General features: G+C 28.7%; 2 protein-coding genes across 3 annotated transcripts in view; one reads left to right on the forward strand and one right to left on the reverse strand.

The window, feature by feature from the left end:
* The window catches only part of LOC105197333 (ATP-binding cassette sub-family G member 1), a 39,205-nt gene extending 24,249 nt beyond the window's left edge, over positions 1 to 14,956 (reverse strand). The window contains exon 1 of the mRNA XM_039446923.1: positions 14,860 to 14,956. The gene's annotated coding sequence lies outside the window, so the exon portion shown is untranslated. The remainder of the gene's footprint in view (positions 1 to 14,859) is intronic.
* Positions 470 to 4,327, forward strand: LOC105202190. Of its 2 annotated transcripts, none has more exons than XM_039446957.1 (6): positions 470 to 882; positions 1,258 to 1,456; positions 2,369 to 2,483; positions 2,647 to 2,815; positions 2,939 to 3,101; positions 4,050 to 4,327. In XM_039446957.1, exons 2-6 carry the CDS (start codon positions 1,276 to 1,278, stop codon positions 4,247 to 4,249), a joined length of 828 nt encoding a protein of 275 aa, XP_039302891.1. In that variant the 5' UTR covers positions 470 to 882; positions 1,258 to 1,275; the 3' UTR covers positions 4,250 to 4,327. The 2 variants fall into 2 exon arrangements, with proteins under 2 accessions (XP_039302891.1, XP_039302890.1); XM_039446956.1 differs by having other exon boundaries at positions 475 to 887.
* Positions 14,957 to 22,918: the final 7,962 nt, after the last annotated feature.

Genomic DNA, 22,918 nt, shown 5'->3' on the forward strand with positions numbered 1-22,918 from the left:
ATGTAAAGCGTATAAAATGCCTTATTGGAAAAATTGTGAAAGATATTACGAAAATGATATTTCTGTTATTGCAGCGATATATAATGCTGAATGGTTGCATTAAATAATATTTAATAAAGTATGTACGCATATGTTTACGAATAATATATATTCATTCAAAATTACTCAACTCTATTATTTGAAAACGTGAATGACACTTTACTATTACAAGTATTGCGCGGGTACACGCGTCTGCTAGTGTTTTAATTACTCAATTTACTTTAACATTCCTCTAAATATTTCTTGAAGAACAAATTATCTATATATATATATATATATATATATATATATATATAGATAGATAGATAGATAGATAGATAGATAGATAGATAGATAGATAGATAGATAGATAGATATAATTTGTTCTATATGGTTTTATTTTGTTATTGTCTTTTTGTCAAATATGTACATATGTATATGCATAATATTTTTCATATTTATTTTTTATTATTTTGTTATTATGTTACTTCTTTGAGATATTGTTATATTGAATATTGATTGAGCTGCATTGCAGAGTTGTGATTACGCAGTGATGCCATTTTGAGCTCAAAGCACTATCACGCACACAAGCGAGAACTGCTACATCATATGTTCGTGCGCACTCCGAGTGTACATCATTCGCTTCGAGCGCACACGACTATCACGTGACCCCATTTATGGCGCCTAAGACCATGGTTTTTGCGCCTCGAAAATTCGAAAGGTGTTGCGATTCAAAGCGTGTGACTTCTTGTTGAGAAAGATAGCTAGTGTCCGGAATCAGCAGAATACTTCCAAATCATCATCTCAAGTTTTCACTCTTGACATTGGAAATTGTTTGAAACGAGGAGACAACAGGATTAACGGGTACGGTATGTAGTCGTTGTTGGGTGAATGATCTTTTGCAACGTAGTACTCACTCAGAGACGAGAGCCTCAAAGATCAAGCATACATAAGTATGTAGACACATAATTCAATATTGTTCAAGGTATCAAGATTAACTTTGCAAACAAGTGTATATACTTTCATATGTAGAACCTAACCTAACCTAACTATACAGAAAGTATACATGTATTTTTTATCACAAAAAATTAATAAAAATGCATCCATTACTGTTTATTAAAATAAGCTTATATCCTTACGCTTAACAAAAATTAGTTTTCAAAAAATATTACTTTTATTATTAAACGTTTTAACGTATTTGATATATTAAAATATATTATTTAATTCATCCCCACATAGGTAACAAAGTCTTATCCCATGGATCCTCCAAGTCCTCAAACCATACTAAAAAAAACTCCGGTTGCCAAGGATTTTATGGCAAGGCTAGAGTCTGATGAAAATCGGGAACTACAAGACATCTCTAATTTTACTCGAAACTTCAGAAACAATAATAATGAAGAGATCCTTAGTCCAAAAAGAAAAAAATATAAAATGCAAGGTATTAGTATACGATTAATATTTCCTTATGAAAAAATACACTCAATCATACGTTGACGGTCCGAAATAACTACCTAATTGAATGTAAACCTTCATGAAACACCCAAATTTTAGTGTTTATTCGATTTGTATTTTCTCGTAAGAGTTATTGATCTCTGAATTTTCTTGTGTTAATACTACAGCATTAAATTCATAGAAAATCTTTCCCAGATTGCTATGTCATATTCTAAAATTTTATAATCCTAATTAATATAATAAAATAATCTCTAATTCCTTTTGTAATTCTGTAGCTCGAGTTTAAGTGCACAAGCAGATATAATTTTCCAGAGATATTATACTATTATAAAAAACGTTATCTAAATTTTAGAAAGCAAGAAATAAAAAATTTGTATGGAATACACATTAAAAAGACTGTAATCCCATTTTACATAGTTGCTCTTCACATTTTTCATTCGTAACTGTCTTCTAAGAAAGAATTTTCACCAATTTAATAAATTTTATTTCTATCAAATAATGATATTTAATTTATTTATATTTATAAAATAAAATTTCATAATAAATATATACGCATTTTACATGCAAAACATAAAAATCACTCTACGTCAAATATTAATGTTATTTTTCACAAGTTTTTTTTTTATCAGTTATATTTGTTCGAAGCACCATTAACATTGAATTTATTAGTTGAATAAAATCTTCAAAATTCAATTAATGTGTTTACAATTTCTTTACACGAAGGAATAAGAATATGATTGACAAACTTAAGTTTCCAAATTGTTCATAATAATAATTATATATATTTAAAGTTATAGTTTTTGTACTTTAAAAAATTACATATTAACATTTTATGTAAAAAGTTTAAATAAATCTACAGGTATTATTTCTTTTAAAATATATTTTTGATAATTTTCAGCAACAAGTTCCCCCAAAAATTATGAAAATGTCTTAAACAAGGATTCAGAAATCGAGGAAGAAGAAAATGTTAATATACCAATATCAACTTTAAAATCAATATTATTTGAAATAAAGTAAATATTATTTATTTATTTAAATATGAAACTTTAAAAGTACCTTAATGTTCGATTGTTAACTTATTCATAGCTAATATTTTAATTAGCAAATATATGTGTGTACGTGTATATTTACATGTATGTATATGTATGTGGATAAAACCTTTCTAAATTTTTCTAGAGAGTTAAAAAAGGGACAGGAAAAAATATTAGAAGTTATAAATCAATTTGGAAATGCAAAAAGTACTAGCACAGCTGTCATAAAAGAAGTTCAAAAATTGAATCTTCCTCTGCAAACAGTTGAACAATTTCATAGCCTTATAAATGATGAGAAAGCATTGACTATTTTGGTAAGTTAAAATAAAATAACTTCATACCAAGTGTGTGTACACACACATTTATATTATAATCATTCTTTAGTGTACTTGTATATAAAACTCGGAAACTAAAGTAGGTCTTAAACCTTTTCTCAGGAAAAATATTTTGTTCTCCTCGGAGGGTTCAACATATCAAATGCCTTGGATGGTTTTTTAAAAGCAAGCGTGACAGACAAATTAATAAAGTCATCTTTCACGTGGAAAGAGGGAGATAAAAAAATTCGATTCCGGGAAACAGCTTTGAGTCTAAAATATTATGGTAATTATGAAAATTATTTCAATTATCTTGGATTGACTTGACTCTTTGATTTAAAAGTTAATCTAATGTTATCACTTGCCGAGCACTAGATAGTAACATACCCGGGTCGCAATATGTACGTTCATTTAAATTGAAAAAAGATTATTTTTTAAATGAAAGAATATATCTATGTACTACAATAAATACATTATCTCTTCAAAAAAATAAGTAATTAATAATTATTCAAATTGTCTATTTTGTTCTGCTTGTATTAAAGTCAGTTTTCCGCAAGGCAACTAGCCATAATTTGTATCCTTTGGCAGATACAAATGCACATGTGATTTGTTTGAGTCGTATTACAACAAACTTTTTTACACTTATTTTGCAAGCAACAAATTCAAAACTCGGATATTTTGTGAGCAACAAATTAGCAACAAATTCTTACATTATTATTATGTGAAATTTTATTTTTATATGTATATTGTTATGCTACCTTAATCTTCCTTTAGCGTAATATCAATTTAAAAAAAAAAAAACAGTAACAAATTTTTTTACAACAAATGAGGAACAAATAAAAATATTAGTTTGAATCGGTTCTGCTCTTCTTAATCTTTACGACAGTGATAGTGATGAGGAGTAGTTTCTCCATTTTTTGAGCAGACCTACTACTATGAACTTCTCTCAATGTTTGACAGAAGCAAAAGGTTTTGTGGTAGAATTAAAAAGTGGAACAGAAAGGTCAGTTTGAAAATTTGGAGACGTCATTGTTCTGAATGGTCACTGTCTTAAAGTCTTGCTGTATGTTCATTAACGTGATGATGCAAACAAGTTGAACTAATACGAGTAGACTAGTTCACTCTCTGTGCTTCTGTGCAGTCGAAAATTTAATTATTATTTTGCTGTTGATGATATTTACTCTTTATTTCTAAGCTTAGTTCTAAATTTATTTTATACATATTTTTATTGTAGGTGCTCTCCGGAAAATTGAAAATTTCAAAAATATTTCAGTTAAAGACTACGAATTAGAGATGTCAAAGATTATAAAAAATGCACAGCAGCGACATTATATGTCTGAGCACAGAAAGGAGCACGGAAATGTCAATGCTTTGGAGAAGTCACGCGCTGAAAATCTGCTTGCTGCTAAGTATGCGGCGGCTAGCATGACCTGATTACACGTAAATCATATAATATAATTTTTTGTAATAAAACAATATATATTATCTTATATAATAAAACATTAATACATAGTTACTTGATTTCATTATTTTAACATATTCCAAAAATTTTTTAACTATTGATACTATAGCAAATTAAGGATCAATCAAGCTAAAGATCTATGACATTTATTTTAACTTTTCGTAGACAATTTCCGTTGAAAATATAATTAAAAGTGTACATAAATAACATACAGTTTAATTACCTATTCATTTTATTTTTTCCGAGAGACTGCTTTTGCATTTTAAATAATTTTTTTTACAAATAAGTGATTATTTAGGTCATTATCAAATTATCAATATTATAAACAATTTATATTAATTTAATGAATATAAATTAATAATATCTAAATATAAAATTTTACGGAAATTTATAGAGGACTGTTAATATAGTATATAGTGCATAGACAGACAGAAATGTGAGGTACATTCAAAGAATTGTAGTGCAATATAAGCGGGCATAAAATACAAATTACTTTCAATCTACAGTAGTGCGATAGAAGCGGGCATAAAATACAGATTACTTTCGATCTACTGTAGTGTGATAGAAGTGGAACTAAAATATTAATTACTTATGATCTACTGCAGGTTAAAGGAAGCATAGATAAAATACTAGCTACTTTTGATCTACTGTAAAGCGATAGAAGCGGGAGCGAAAAGTACAAATGATTTTGAACTACTGTAGCGTAGTATATGCTGTCACAAAATGTGCGTTATGCTCAATCTACTATGAGGCAAAACAATTAAGAAAATGTGTTCGGATACAATTTAGATATTGTATGAGCTAACAGGCTTCCTCATCAAGAATAACATTTACCCTTCCAGTGTTGATTACGACTTGCTAGCATTGAGGAACGTAGGGAGAGCGGTTGTAACTGCATTATAGTTTGTGGAATTTAGAATGCTACAATCGATCTACCGTGCTACCTGGGAAATAAGTCGTTTTCGAGTTATAGCCACACAAATTAAATTTAAACAATATTTACTTAATTAAAGAGTACCAGTATTTATTTTAAAAGTTGGAACTCTTAATTGAAACAATTTGTATTAATTTAAAATAAATGTTTTAATAAGACAAAATAATTTTCTTAAAACAGAAAAAGAACACTTTATATTCTAAAAAATATATATTTATTTTTAAAAATATTGATACTTATTTCAATAATTCTAGATGTTAATCAAAAAATTTTCTTTAATACAAGTAAACTATTGTATTAATAACAAAACGTCTTTTTGAAATAAATAACATTTTTTTATTAATAAATAAATATATTTGTTTGCTTCAATAAATATATTATCAATGTTGAAAACTGTTTAATCAATACAAAAACATAATTCTTTTCTTTTAGATTATATTTTTTTAATTAATGAGTAATATTCTTTGTGTTTTAATATTCGTACTATTGTGTAATGGGGTGATTTAACGAACCTAGGAGAGAAGCACCAACTAATCACGTTACTATTAGGGTATACATTATTTCGACCAATCACAGAATTATTTGATTGATCAGTGTTATTCATACTGCAATGGTCACCTGATCAGTCGGCAACTCTCTTCTAGACTTGCTAAATTACTCAATTCTAATAATACGAATATCTAAGCATAAAAAATTTTTTTAAGTTCTCAAGATGATATTCTTATCAAAATAATGAATTTACCTTGTATATAAAATAAAGAAAACATTTGAGTCATATAAAACATTTTATTATAGTGCATACTTTGTTACTAATAAAACATTTTATTATAATGCATATATTGTTACTAATAAGTAACAGAAAGTATCGCAATTGTGAACATACAATACTAAAAAAATAATATTAGTAGAAAAAGAGGAAAAAGTACGTTATAACGAATCTAAAAGCTTTATACTTATATATCAAAACTTTTAACATATAATAGTTATAAAAAAGAAGGAATATAATATTTATTATTTGACATAATGTGAGCATTGTAAACTTTGTAATCTACAAGATTATTTATTTTGAGCAATAAATCCCCATTCGTTATATGCTCCATAGTTCTTTTTCATTATATGCTCCATAGTTCTCGCAATAACACAAATTGATGTACTTATTAAATAAGAAAAATACATTTTTACATTTATTAATTATAATGTACTTAATTTTCCCAAAAACTAGAGACGCATATGTTTTTATATTTATAAAATTATTGATTTCATAACGAGTTCCATATAATCTCGCCCATAGAACACAATAGTAATCGTCAACATGTCCTGGTAATAGAAATTTAAAATTATTATAATCATTTACAAAATTTAATTTTGAAATAGAAGATCTATGGGAAAGTCGTATTGGGAACTTTTTGTTACAAATAATGTTAATTAAAAATAATGGGAACACATAGACAATTTAAATCGGAAAAACGCTTGACATCGGAATTTTTCACAAGACAAAATGTAACGTAATTTTAATTAACACTAACGAATTCTGTACTTTAAAAAGTAAAAGAAACATTCTTTTTACTTTCTTCGAGTAGAGCAAAAACAGATCTTTTCATAATGCCCTTCTTTATAAAAATATCAAATGTATTTCTTAAGTAATGGAAAATTATAGGTTTCATATAATAACTTTAAGAATCAAACATTTTATTTTATTAAAAAATATATAATAAATGTTACATTGTTACATACAAAATAATGTTGAAAACCAAAGACATTAATGGATATATTTTACAACATTTTTATTTATTTATGTAAATATTTTTTTAGTTAGTTTTTTCTCTAGTTTTTTATCTACATAACTATTTCAATGAAATCATAAGATTTTTTTGTTTAATTCATTAAACAAAAAGATTTTATAATTTCATTGAAAATGTGTCCATTAACATCTATCGTTTTCCGTATAATTTTGTATGTAATAATCTAATATTTATTATATACTTTTTAATAAACTGCATATTACAAACTTGGTAAAACATGACAAACGATATTAACAATTAAACAACTTACTTTCAAAATTTTTAATTTGATTTGAGATTTTCCAGCTTTAAATCTTTTAATATTTTTTGAGTCTCTTCATCAGCCATGTTACAGAACCTATTTAAGGTACTTGAGGCAAATAAGGCCCAATACTAAATAAAGCCCACTTTTAAATTTACCATTTAAAAACCCGCTTTATGTTTGAAATATATGCTTAAAAGATATGTCATAGGAAGTAGATAAAGACTGAATAGGAAATTAATACCGCTGACAACACGTTTATTCAGTGCAACGAAAGTTTGTAACAAAGTGGGTAAATCAGTCGTTTTTATAAAAATGTGTTGTAATTTTAATAAGTATACATTATTTTATGGTTAAATTAATACCGCTGACAACACGTTTATTCAGTGCAACGAAAGTTTGTAACAGAGTGGATAAATCAGTCGTTTTTATTAAAATGTGTTGTAATTTTAATAAGTATACATTATTTTATGGTTTATGGCAACATATTATAATATTATTCAACTTTCTAACTATAGGAAGAAACAAATATGTATATCAATTTTCTGGAATAAATATATTTTTTTATAAATAATGTATTAAGAAATAAGGCTTTCTTGTACATTAATTGTTATAGCTATTGTCATTTGTTTATTATGTATGTAGCTTGCAACAGAGAATAACGATTTTCAATGATATTAACTTTCCATAAGCTAAAATTGCACTAGAATAGCCAGAATTTTTTATTGTTAAAATATTAATTACAGACAAAATTAAAAATAATTGTGATGTTTTACTAGTATAATAGATCTTAAAGGATTTTGTATTTATGATTGTATTAATAATCATTTTAACAGTTGAGTTGTGTTACGAACGTTTGCGTTACGCAGAGTTAAGTATTGAAGTAAAGTTCTTCAATGGTTTAGTTCAAACTTGATAATATTGTGTATTTTAGTACATAAAACATAAATATGAATATAAAATCGTTGCTCTTAAGCAAGTAAAAAATTATAAAGCGTTAAAGATTGACACTTGTGAGGTTAGGAAATCACACCAATGGCATAAAAGAACATGCAAACGTGTATGTTTGCATTTGTTTTTTGTATACCTACATCCTTTTTTAAATAAAAGAAAGTCTTAACAACAGCTTTTTTACAGACTTTCAAAATCTGTGAAAAATAGAAATTTCGAAATATTCCCGGACTAGTTACGAATTACCCCGGGCTTGGGACTATTCTTAATTATTGGCATTGGTCGACATTTTTATATGTACTTTAAAGCAAGTACATTTGCATGTTCTATCTATACCGGCATTGTGAAGGGGAAGGTTCAACCTTTCAAACCGGCTCTCTCTTTTTTTTTTTTTTTTTTTTTTTTTTTTTTAATATAGGACTCAGGAGAGTTACAAAAGAAAAAAAAGGTCTAACGGTTTGTCCCGGTCCCCCCTATAATAAAGACGCATTAGGATTTAATGTAGCTCGAATCGTAAATGTATAACTTCAATATAATTACAGCAAAATAACAAGTCTAAATTGCAGGAAATTGGACTCCAAACGATGAAGTAGTACTCGCACGCGGCCGTGGTACCACACGATATACAGAACACAGGATAACAGTAACGGACACGAAACGCTTGTCGCGCGTGATAGCGACCTCCGTGAAGTTGGCACCCGACTTTTACGAAATCGAATTTCAAAGTGTGTTTCTTGTAAGATTTTGTCTGTAGATGATTGTAGTGAATATTATTTTGTTTGTAGTTAAAAATAAATGCGTATCTTTCTCTGTTAAAGAGATTGCGATCTTAGAGAAGGAAGCTTTTACGTGTCCGTTTATTTACTCAATTATTTATGTATTTAATTTATCTATGTATTTTTATGATCCGACTTTTTAGTATTTTTTAAATAATTATGTATTAATTTATTTACTCAATTCTTTTTGACAAACTCTATCAACGGACACATTTCTTCACGGCGGAATCACGTACTTATGTTTATATTCTCCACGACTTATACTTATTGTTTTAAGTTGCTTGTCTATATTCTGTTAAATCAATGTATCTCCGACCTGCTTATGTACGCTTAACGACTAGTCGAGTCGATTGGAAACATCTTGTACTGACTGCGGCCTTCCCTAATTCCGTTCGATAACTACTATTGTCAAATGCCTTATCCATGGCTTCGCGAGTCGTCGTCGATTTTTAATGGTAAGTTACTCAAATCTACAACTCTTTAAAGTTACTTAAAGTTTATTACATAATATCAATTGTAGGGTGATCAAACTTTCCCCATAACACGTTAAAATAATTTTCACTTCGGAATCGGCAAACCGGCAGTGACAATCACATGGAATCGGCGATGACTCAAGCACTGATTCGTTAAGAGGATAAGATTGTTTACGAATTTCTGATTTATGTATTCAAAATTTTTTGCTGATGATGCCAAAGAGAGTTGAAACGTTCAAAGATTAATGTCGATTGATTAAATGAATCTCAGTCTATAAATAACTATTTATTTCAGCGCAAAATCAACCGCGCTACACTCTTATTAGCCCTACGCATTATATTTTTATAAAGATGTATAAATTCATTATATTATATATTATACACTGAGAAAAAATCTTTTTTGATTAAATAAATACATTACATTGAAATTAAATGTTTTAACTTAAATAAATATTTACTTTATTTAGAAAAGCGTTACATTTCATCTATTAAATTATTCGTTGAATTAAGAAAAATATTATTTTTAAGATTAAATATGAAATATTTAAAAATAAGAAAATATTTATTTAAAAATAAAAAAAAATTTATTATAATGAAGAAAATCTGTTTTTTTTTTTAAACAAGTCGCCAAAAACAGAGAAATTATTTATTACTTTAATAAATTCAATATCTTTTAAATTAAGAAATCGAATGTAGATAATATCTCTAATTTGAAACAAAAAAATATTTATTTGAATTATGTGTCTACACTTCATTGGCCGTAAAAAACACATTTGTGGATACGATACCCTATGCCGACTAGTGATAATACTTTTGAATTCTACACAAAAAAAAGGTATTTGAAAAATTCTATTTGCGTGATATAACAGTATTATTCAATAAAAAATTAATAAAATAAAATTAATGGTTTTTAATTGTACTAAATAAATATATTTACATTTAATAGTATTATTAAACGTTCAGTAGTACTCAAATAAATATTTATTAAAATTTACTAATTTTTCCCCTCAGTTAAAAAAAAATTGTCTAATTAAGGAGAATAATTATAATCGATTATTTTCTTCATAATCAACCTGGATCAATTTACTCTTTTTAACGGAACGGTCTTTACCAGTGCGATCACTGGATATAGTTCATCGCATATTGCGCAACACGTCGCACATCGCGCTAGTGTATACGGTCCTTAAGTTATAGCGAGCAACAAAAGACAAACGCTATCACACCTCCGTGAAGTTGGCACCCGACTTTTACAAAATCAGATTTTAAAGTGTGTTTCTTGTAGGATTTTGTCTGTAAATGATTGTAGTAAACATTATTTTGTTTGTAGTTAAAAAATAAATATGTTATCGGTTTTCAAAAAACAGTAAAAAATTATTTAATAGCTACAGCTCAAATGGCATCAGATTTCAATCTGAAATCGTTTGTAGTTGTTTGTAGTTCAAGAATTTTTGTTTATAGTTTAAAAATAAGAACGTTATTAATTTTTAAAAAACAGTTGAGAATTATTTTATAACTACAGCACAAATGGCATCCTACTTCTATATAAAATTGTTTGTAGTTGTTTGTAGTATCAAAATTTTTGTTTGTAGTTAAAAAATATGTTTATAATTAACTTTTAAATAACAACTGGTTATTAAATAACAATAAAAAAAAATTACATCATGTCGTCGTTAAAAATCGTTTGTAGTTGTTTGTAGTGTAAGAATTTTTGTTCGTAGTTGATTTTAAAAATCAATAATATACTTATCCTTAATTATAAAATAAATTTTGAACTACAAACAACTACAAACAATATTAGAATGAAGTCTGATGCCATTTAAACTGTAGCTATTAAATAATTTTTTATTGTTTTTTAAAAACCGATAACATATTTATTTTTCAACTGCAAACAAAAATTCATAAACTACAAACAACTACAAACCATTTCAGATTGAAATTTGATGCCATTTGAGCTGTAGCTATTAAATAATTTTTTACTGTTTTTTAAAAACCGATAACATATTTATGATTGACTGGTATCACAAGCCTGCTTTTTCAGGTAGATACCTTAATTTTCTTTCGGCACACCCACTGTCACAAAAAAGAGGAACAATTATGGGAATGGTTGACAGAGCATTCTTATTATCGAACCCTAAATTCCAGAAAAAGAACCTTGAGCTTATTATTAATATACTGTTACATAATGTTTACTATGTAAAGATTATCTTTGAGACTATTAATAGCCGGTTGAAATCACTGATTTATAAACACACACACAAAAAACCAGAGATGACGAATGATTCCACTGTAAGAGAAAAAAACTCCGTGGTTCCTATTACCATACATTCCCAATATTTCTGAAAAACTTTTATCTATTACGAAGAATCTACATGTAAAACCGGCCTTTTTTAGTCTCTACAAATTAAACAGGTTTATTAAAGGACAGAAGAATACTCTCCTAATGAGTTCTATGAAAAATGTTGTATACAAAATCGCTTATAAAGAATGCGATGCTTAATACGTTGGCCAGACAAGCAAGAAACTGAAAACATGAATAACGGAACATCGCAACAACATTAATTGGAACCCCTCCGTAATTATTGAATACCGTATAGAGTTTAATCATGAATATGAATGAGAGAACATCAAAATTCTTGATTCTGATCGTTTCCTTGGAAAGCGACTAGTGTCCGAAATGTTGCACATTTAGATGCAAATAAATGGCTTGAACTCACAATCGGATACCGAATATTTACATCATGCGTATCTTTCTCTGTTAAAGAGATTGCAATCTTAAAGTAGGAACCTTTCACGTGTCCGTTTATTTACTCAATTATTTATGTATTTAATTTACCTATGTCTTTTTATGATCCGACTCTTTAGTATTTTTTAAATAATTATGTATTAATTTATTTACTCAATTTTTTTTGATCATATCTATCAACGGACACATTTCTTCACGGCGGAATCACGTATTTATGTTTATATTCTCCACGATTTATACTTATTGTTTTGAGTTGCTTGTCTATATCCTATTAAATCAATGTATCTCCGACCTGATTTATGTACGCTTAACGACCAATCGATTGGGAACCGCTCGATTGGAAACATCTTGTGCTGAGTGCGGCTTTTCCTAATTCTGTTTAATAATTAATATTGTCAAATGCCTTATCCATAGCTTTGAGAGTCATCGTCGATTTTTAATGGCAAGTCACTCGATTCTACAACTCTTTAAAGTTACTATTACATAACATCAATTATAGGGTGATCAAAACTCCCCCCATATCACGTTAAAATAATTTTCAATTTGAAATCGGCAAACCGGTAGTGACAACCACATGGAATTGGCGATGACTGCAGCACTGATTCGTTAAGAGGATAAGATTGTTTACGAATTTCTGATTTAAGTATTCAAAATTTTTTGCTGATGATGACGCCCAGGAGAGTTGAAACATTCAAAGATTAATGTTGATTGATTAAGTGATTCTCAGTCTATAAATGACTATTTATTTCCGCGCAAAATCAACCGCGCTGCACTCTCATAGACTTAAACATTATATTTTTATATTTTTGTTTCGAGAGTCTTTATCATATTGTTCATACAGTTTTATAATACAATAATTTATGATAAAGTATTTATAAGTTCACAACAGTTTTCCATAATTCACGTTTGCAGATTTTAATAAAAAATTATTAAAATTTCCAAGAAAGTAAAACAAACTTCATTAAATTTATGTAAAAAAGGGTGAAAATCCGTTAATCAATTAATTTATTATTTAATAGATTTCGAAATACTTATGTCAAAGTTATGCCAAAATAATAAAATTAATGAAAATTAAAGATGAATAAATTTGCTCGAGATTCACGCTAAGTGTTGTACGCAATAACAAAGAAATAAATTCAAATTTTAAATGGACGTTTCGACGTTTTAATAAACGGTCTTCTTTAGTACAAACAAAGCAAGCATCAGTAACAATAATTAACAACAATGTTTGATCCTAATTTTTTAAATATCAAACCAACCAATAATTATAACAATTACCAAATCTATGGAAATCCGTAAATAAAAATCGTCCAGTGATTGTTAGTTATAAATTAACATAAGATGATCATGACCTCTCGGAAACGTGTGTAGACACATATTTTGGAAATTAAAACGACTCACACTATAAACTACCGAGCGCAATAAATAAGTAATAAATAAGTGTCCGAGTTAATGAACAGGTAAGGCCGTGAAAATTATGGATGAGATTTAAATATATAAAACTTGGTTTTCAATTAAAACCCTTTGTATTCTTGGAAAACTAGATTATTTTATTAATAGAAACTTTCGCTAATAATTTTATAATGCTATACATATTCAATAAATAACGAATATATTGCTTCATGTAAATGTATCTACGAGTAACCGTTCGATTTTGCTTTGTCTCAATTAGTAACCTATGTTTGTCCCAATTAGTGAAATGCAAACGAAGTGTCAAGTATGGATAGGTTAAAATGAATAAATTTGCGACTTTTATGCAAAAATTGATCTGGACATGAGAAAAATGCAATTTTCGGTAAGAAAAAATAATTTTGTGAAAGTATCATTTCGAAAATATAGTACATCTTAAATATGTCAATTATTTTTATTAGAGATTGTGAAATCATTTACTGTGCGGATTTTTTTAACGTTAAAAAGCTGCAAAACAAGCTAATGTGAAAATAAACTAAAATTTAATAATAACATGAGATTATTTCCTGAAGCAAATAAAAAAATCACATTAATTCAATCTATTTTATCTAGTCGGTCACTATTTTGACACGTATATTTTTCGGTACATATTAGTAATCACCACCATTATTTTATTTTTAACTAGCCATGTAATACATTTGCATTTACTGTTAATTTCTTCTACGTCCAAATAATATAAGCGATCACTTTTATCACCATTTCTGATAAAATATATAATCTAAATACAATCATTAATTGACACAAGTGCATCATAAATTTCTCGTATCTTAAAAGCTAACGTCACACATACGCCTGGGTGACATGTGCTCGCATTTAATATGCTTAAACTAATAAAATAAAAGAAAAAAATGATAAGAACTCATATAAACATGTACTACTTTAAAATTAGAACGTTAAAATGTTAATACTAAAGATGTGTAATGCAAAATTTCCTTGCAATTCCAATAAAATGTATGTGCCCGTTCACTAACTAGGACAGGTTACTAATTGGGACATTCCCATTAAGTAAAATAAATTAAAATAAATATTAAAAAGATTTTTTGGGGTTATAAATGTAAAAGGTTATAAATCAAAATGTTGTATTAAATTATAAAAAGAAGTTAAAAAAGCGTGATTAATAGAAAAAGTAGTCAATAAATAAAATATAAAAAGATAAGAAAATTGAACGGATTAAAACTAAAATTAGTATTACCTGTAAGTTTTGAAAAGTTGTGTCTTAGTCACGGTAGAGTCTTAATTTAAAATAAGAATACACAAACGTCACTTTCGAAGTGCTTAGAGGCAACTGATTCGGAGCGAAACGGGGAAATAATTACAACCGACAGTCAAGATAGGAAAGAAGGGATAAGGATTTAAGGAGGGGAGTTTTGGTCAAGGATAGGAAGATATGCTTTAGAAAGTAGTTCGGTGTCGCTTTACTTGATGTAGCTGGCAGACAAATCTAGCATAACACGGGAGCTAGAGGCGAATAGGAAGCTGGGTGCTCCCGGAATTAAAAAACATTGAAATGCACCTACATCGTACGCATACGCGTAGAGACATGAAAAAAATCACGGATACTCTCGTAGTACAGTACAAAACGATGGCTTTTCCCGGGTACGGCACTCATTTTTTATTAAAAAAAATATATATTTAACTTATTATTAGGAAGGGTTTAGATGTTGTCGGGAAGTGAGTCAGATAAATTTAACTTACGCGTTTCCTGAGCTCTTCTTAATAATTAGTAAATTTATTCAAAACGAGCCTACGAATTTTAATTGTTAAATAAAATTAATAAATTTAACAATTATTTAGCAGCTATGTCGTATACGAATTGTGAGTTGAAAAAAAAATGTATTTATGTTTAATTTTTTTTTTAAATATGAATACATTTATACCGCCGTCATTTGGGTTATCCGATGTGCACCACGGGGAGGTTGCACAGTCGGATTTTGCATATCATGTTTGTCTTTTGCAGACATGATGTCTCTTATAAACATGATGTTTCTTTTTTACATATTTAGTTTTTCAGACATGATGTCTCTTACAGATATGATGTCTCTTATAGACAAAGTTTTTTATTACATACTTCTTTTGATGAGTATGACGTTTTTCTCTTTTGTTGCCCAGTCTGTGGTTGTGGCTTATCACTTTGAATTATTAAGTGCAAAAACGCTGGAAATTTGAATATACTTATAAAATGGAATGGAGCACTTTCTGATTTTTTCAAATATTTTACAGAGTTCTTAGTTGTTAAGTACTGCTCGTTATTCAATAAAATTAAATGTCGTTTTGTAACTTTATTTTCCATTCGTTTATCCGAAACTTAATTTGCTAGATAACTTGCTATGCCTTTACGTGCCACACTCATATCGTCTTCAGTAAATTGTGTGAAGGAACAGGAAGCAATTATTTATGCCCATGTGCATACGTGCACTCCACAATTTCCGCCTACATTGTTATTTTTTATTTGCGAAGGAACGTCTCGTGGAGTGTGTAGTGTATATTCATTCCACGAGGTAATTCCAACGTGTTCTTGAATAAAATTGCAAATTCCATTTAATATTCTTTCTTCTGGACTTCCGTGTAATGAATCTAAATACACTATGTTTTGCTATGAATGGACTATCACCAGAAGTGTCCAATGAGCCGCAAAGTGAATTGGTATGAACCACATGGGGTAGTCCCACACTGTGTTTTGCGTTGCCCACTTATTATACCCGACACTAACGAACCCTCGCGTTAATATATTTTGACAAATATGAATATCAAAACATAGCAGTTGAATGTTTTTATTTTTTGCTGGGTAACAGGATGAAAAATGCATTAATAATAGTGTCGCAGGTATTGATCTGGTAACAGCGATCTGAAATTTTTACTTTCAGTTATGTACCCGTTAATATCTTTTCTTAGGTCGGAGAACTCATCAGGGTATCTGATATTTGTATGAAATAATAATTTGTCTGCTGCTGTTTCATAATATCCTGATTTACATTTTTCTGGAAAATCGTAATCTTTACGTGAAATTGTAATCTCTTGATTTGTAGTCTCTTGATTTTGTTGAATCGTTTTGTTGTTTTTTAGAAATTTAGAATATATTAAAAATTTGTTAGGTTTAGATTTTTTTCATGTCTCGACAGGATCATTTTTGTCATCACTGATCTTTTTTTTTTTTTTTCTTTACAACGCGTAGTTTTTAAAGAAAATTTTCGTTCTTGTAATTGCCCTTCAATAATTTTAAAATTTGTTTGTATAAATCTAGGTGCAGGTAAGCGTGTTTCTTCGTCCAGTATCTGATGTTTTAAAATTTTAAAATAATTTTTGACGGGAGCATTGCTGTCCCGACTTATGGTAAGTGGAATTGTGCAATGCCCGTAGCAGACCATAAAGGGAAATATGATATTAGAAAATCCGTGACGTAATCAAAAATCTCTTTAGACAAAAATCGGTTCAGTTTTGAATTGATTTTATTATTTTCTTGTGCACTTTCCTCTATTTTTTTAAATGCCTAGTAATACAAAGAAGATTTCCTGAAAGAAAACATTACAGCTTGTTCTTCTGGTGGTGAATATCTATCATCTGAGATATTGTTAATATCTTCTGTATTATTTTCACGTATGGTATTACGTGGTCAAAGTCATTTATTTCGTGATTATTTCCAAAAAGTTTTACAAATACGCTATAAACTTTAGCAGTAGCTGATACACAATTACAATGTAACGTATTTGCTAACAGCGATGCTGCTATAGAACGCATTTGTTTTTGCGTTTTTTTATCCGGGTAACATTTCTTTATTTTTTGTATAGGCGTCTTTATAAAGTAGGAAAAACATATATGTATAATATAATTGTCACATTTTTTTTTATTTATATATATATATATATATATATATATATATATTTCATATTCTTCATACATGCGTTGAATATAACTTTATTAATTAATGTCGTTAAAAGTTCTGCAGGCCGACTGTATTAATGTTAGACTAAAATCTGTTTCGGTTTTTTTTATTTTTTTTGTTGTTATTTCTCTTTAAGTTGTCATTGAATACATCCAAAAAATGTTTAATTGCAGTAATATCATGCTTCGACTATAAATTCTGCTATAAGCAACATCCCAACGTCTATATTTTTTGGCAATAGCCGTACATAATAATAAATCGTAGTTGCAATACGAAGAAGTTTAGGCTGTGCAATAATTGAACTAGTGCCATCCAGGTGTAAATGTCACAATTTATTAGCAGCTAAGTTTTTAATTTGTTTTTCACTAAATAAAATAACGGTATTAATGAAAATTTTTGTATGTAAGCGTCTAGTACTTCACCTCGGATCTATTCTTGTTCTTGATCATAAATTTAACAAAATCTTTATCAAGATCATGTTTTGCTCGATTTTCATGATATTTTTTGTAAAATATCTAAACTCGGGAACTTGTTCAAATTTTCCGGCTGTAATATTTCTTTATCAACTTTAGCAAGCATTTTTAATTTAATCTCTATTGCCGATCGTTAATTTTTTCTGTGAGGAAAAATTTAAATTTTATACATGTTGAGTGTTAGCATTGTCCTGATGCAGCTCGAAAGAAAAAATTACCTCTATTCAACTTGTTCTTATATTTTCATGCTATGAGATGGCTAAAACGCACAGAAAATATTTTTTTTCAAATTCGATATTAAAAGTGTCTGCCCTTTCCCACCTTTTTCGTTTTGTTCAATAGAAATATTCGGAGATAACTGCTTAAAATTTTACGCAGACACGTTTGTTAATGAATTTTTGTTATTCGCAATAACTTTTATACGCAAAGAGAATTGACTACTTAATGATGAATCATGATCATTGTCAATTCATTCATTTGTCAGAACGAAGAGATTAATAATCTGTAATAGTTCATTATGTATGTTCATCAATGATCAGACTTTGTAAAAACATCTCTATTGTTGTTGCTTCTTTATTCACATCATTGTGCAGAAAATCCACATTGTAATTATTCTTAGACACATCTGAGGATGTTACTTTCTTCACGTGTTCAGTTTACTCTACGTATTGTACAGGTGAACATACATTAGAAGTTTTTATACTCTCAATAATGCTTCTAATGCTATTTGTATATTTTTTAAAGATGTCTTTACATTTTCCATGATGTTTTTCAACTGTACGTGGATCCCCATTTCCTAAAATATTACTGCAAATATGTAACCATAAATATTTACAGGGGTGATGTTGCAAACGCAAAACAAAATTGTAAAAGTTATTACCGTATTTATTATATATTTGAACAATAACGTTATAAATAGCATCAATTGTAATCAATTTTGCGTATGCTGCTCAAATATTATATATATATATATATATATATATATATATATATATATATAATAAAAGGTACAGATAGAAAAAGATGTGTGTAAAGTTGGTGTATGAAAACTCACAAAAAATTGTGATTTTTGGCTTTGTTAATTATACGTCAACTTCACACAGTCGCGACTGTTTTTTCTCTTCTGAGTCCTACTTCTCAGCGTTTCCACTTTCGCTGATCATCGAAGCACGTATCTCCGCGATCTCCGTGGCACACACTGGAAACGGGACTTGCGATCACTCCTTTTCACTTTTGTCTGAACCAGGCTTTTCTGCAAATGCTGTAGTAGGTGTCAAGGTAGACGTAAGCTTAACGAAAAAAGAAATCAGTTTTATTCAATCGTTTTCTTTATTGTCAATATTTTTTAAAATTTGAGCAGCATGAAAACATACGCGAAATTAATTACGATTGATACTATCAGTGACGCTATTATACAGATATATAATAAATATGATAATAACGTTTACGATTTCGTTTCGCGTTTACATCATCCCTCTAAACATGTATGGTTAGAATTTACAATAATATTATAGGTAATAGGGACCAGCGTACAGTTGAAAAACATCATAGAAAATGTAAAGACATCTTTAGGAAATATACAAATAGCATTATAAGCGTCATTGATACCAAAACTCATAATGTAATGACATCTGCACAATACGTAAAGCAAATTGAACGCGTGAAAAAAGTAACATTCTCAACCGTGTCTAAAATTGATAACGATGTTGATATTCTGCACAATGATGTGAATACAGAAGAAACACCAATGGAAATGTTTTCACAAAGTCTGATCATCGACTAACATACATCATACTGTTACAAACGATCAATCTCTTCGTTCTGATGTACGAATGATAATTGAAGATGACTATGATTCATGATTAAGTCAATTCTCTTTGCGTATAAAAGATATTGCGATTAATGAAAGTTCATTATCAAACGTGTCCGCGCAATATTCTGATTTATCTCCGAATTTATCTGAGTTATCTTCGAATAACTTTCCTGGAAAGAAAATTATTGGTTGAGAGAAGAAAGTTTCAATACGCGGAAGCTCTTTCGTTCTCCCTAAACACTTTTGGGAAGAATTCTGGATTGGCAACGGTGAACCTTTATGAAAGAGTTAGGTAGATGCTTTCAATATTGAATTTGAAAAAAAATATCCTCTGTGCGTTTTAGCCATCTCATGGCATAAATGTAAGAATAAGTTAAATAGAAGTAATTTTTTCTTCTAAGCTGCAGGGCAATACAAACATTCAAACACATGTATAAAATTATCAGAGCTAATGCTTCCACAGGTTTATAAGAAATGACGTTATTATTTTTCTTAGCAACACTTTAAGCTTCATTAATTTTTTTTGAGTGTGAAGGCGTTGTCATAACTACTTCCTTTATCAATCTTCGAATTTTCGTTTAAACGTAAACTCTTTTCTGCAGCATATATTATCCGTTCAGTATTATTTTTGTTACAAATTTCACTAATTTTCCGCTTCTTACTTCGTTCACTGCACAATCCGAATTCTTTTTGCGGTCGACCACCTCGATTTAATTGAGATGATATAGAATTATTATGTGGGATTGAAATTTTAATAATAGTATCGAACCAATCTAAATTATTTTCCATAAAACGTTTTTGTTTTGATTAGAATCCTCCCATTTCTTCTTAATTTTAGAGTAATATTTTCGCATCTCAGATTTTGTACACGTACTCAAAACATCCATACACAATATACTTTTGATGAAAAGATCTACAGATTGATACCGCGAATTCCAGGAGGCTGAAGATGATGACATCAACGTTTCAAACAGCTCACGTCGCATAATTTCAAAAGACATGTTTAATTAAAATAAGACACCAAAGTGAGAAATGTCAGCAAACCACCATAAAAGAAAATTAAAGTAATACTATAAACGGGAAGCTCTTTCGACTGAAACGCAAGACGCGACAATAGGTCGACAATTGCTTGAAGCAAAAACAAATGACTATCAATACAGGCAACATTCAGCCGAACAATCGAATGGAAAGATATTTTCTCGAGCAAAGCATCATCGGCACGCATAATAATTTAAAAACGCTACATAATTTTGTCCTTTAATATAAGTCATTTTTTTAAGAAAACGTATTGATTAAAATGTTGTAGTTCTTTAGTTTTTGAAATAAAATATAATATTATTAAAAGATATTATTTTTTATAATCAATGATATCGTACCCAGACAGAAATAATAAAAGAATCAACGTAGATTTGATTGCCGATTTGATCATTTCGACATGGAATCAACATCGATTTCATTATCATTTCTAATTGGGTATGACTAAAGTGTATGACATTCAAATAAAGAAAAAACCTATGCTGGTCAAAACGGATCTTAGTGCTCAAATAACAATTTCCTAGAAGATTTTATATACATTAATATACATATAATGCTCCCGAAATAGAAAATGTATATAAATTCATCTAGGAAATTATTTGGGCACTAAGACTCGATTAAGCATTAATATATTATCCTTCTTTCGCATTTACCGTCTAAACATTTCATGTGCGCGATGTGTTTTTTTACAAAACGCCATGTCTCTCTACAAAAAAATTCACTTTTCTTGAAAAAGAGCAAATAAAAGCAGAGCACATACTTTTGTTTTTACTTTGAGAATACTATCAACTTTCTATTTATAAGAAAAACAGAACAGGGTCTTATAGAGCTTTTTTTGTAATTCCCGAGGAAGTTTATAATATTGCTATGTGCATCAATATAACAGAACAGAATTTTATTCTTTATTTCTACTCGATATTCTAAATTATTTTATAATTTTTTAAGAGGAAAAGGTTTAATGAAACATAAAAAAATTAAAGTTTCTTTATTGTTAATGTTTTCCAGAATTGTCAAACAATTGTATTACTATTACAATTCATAAAACGTTTTGCAGTTTCCTACAATCTCGGACTTAGAGCCATTTTACCATTATTCTGGCGATGATTCTTAATATAAAATCAATTTTCATACACTTTAAACATTTCTACATAACATTATAGCAGTCAGAAGCTCTTACAATAAGTTTCATTTTTAAGGTTTTGTCCACGGAAAGAGGGCTTTGGTCCCACTGTGCGGCGTAGCGCGGCGACGTACAGCTCTAAGTATAGTAATTTGACATTAGAAATGTAAATTAATGCGGCTAAAGAAGGACAAGCACGTCCGAAACATTCTGTTAACTGTATCTTGGTTGTTAAAATTAAGATAAATTGTAATTTGGAAAACCAAAGAACAGCTCGTTCTCGGTCTTATATTATTCATTATTTATTGATACCAGCGTAAAAAGATTGATAGAATTGAAGAACTTAAAAGAAGAAAAACCACTACTTCTGCTAAAGTAATTTAAATTTTCTTTATATTTTTCCACATAAAATTCTATTATAATTTAATTTTTAAATATAGTCCTTTCGTACAAATATCTTTATATTTATTATACATAGAAACCAATCTAGCTCACGCCGATTTAAACTCAAATTATGTAAGATTTTAAAAGTCGAAGAGACTTAAATATTAAGCTCCTTTACTCAAATTTTATCTTAAATCAACATCGAGGTCGCAAGCGGAAAATGGGTTTTTAAAATAAAACAAGACAGAATGTATAAAGCTCGACTCGTAATACGAGGATGTGAACAGGAGTGAGTTTTCAAGAAACGTTTAATCCAGTTATAAGTATAAGTGCGTCAAGAAGTCTATTTGCACTAGTTGCTATTAAAAAGTAGTAACTAGACATAAAGACAGCTTTTTCTTAATGGAAATGTTGAAGATATGTACATATATCCGTCTAAAAGATATGATAGTAAAGGAAAAGTTTTTAAATTAAAGAAGACTTTATATGGTTTACGGCATGCTTCACTGAGATAGAATATACGCTTTATAGATTTTCTCGAAGAAA

This window comes from Solenopsis invicta, chromosome 3 (assembly GCF_016802725.1).
Source record: "Solenopsis invicta isolate M01_SB chromosome 3, UNIL_Sinv_3.0, whole genome shotgun sequence".
Taxonomy (NCBI): Eukaryota; Metazoa; Arthropoda; class Insecta; order Hymenoptera; family Formicidae; genus Solenopsis; species Solenopsis invicta.

Excerpts from the sequence above, each read along its gene's own strand:
- LOC105202190 (XM_039446957.1), top strand. The coding sequence starts at position 1,276 with ATGGATCCTCCAAGTCCTCAAACCATACTAAAAAAAACTCCGGTTGCC. Across the intron at positions 2,816-2,938 it reads AGAAAGCATTGACTATTTTG|GAAAAATATTTTGTTCTCCT; the intron begins GTAAGTTAAAAT and ends ACCTTTTCTCAG. Across the intron at positions 3,102-4,049 it reads TTTGAGTCTAAAATATTATG|GTGCTCTCCGGAAAATTGAA; the intron begins GTAATTATGAAA and ends TTTTTATTGTAG.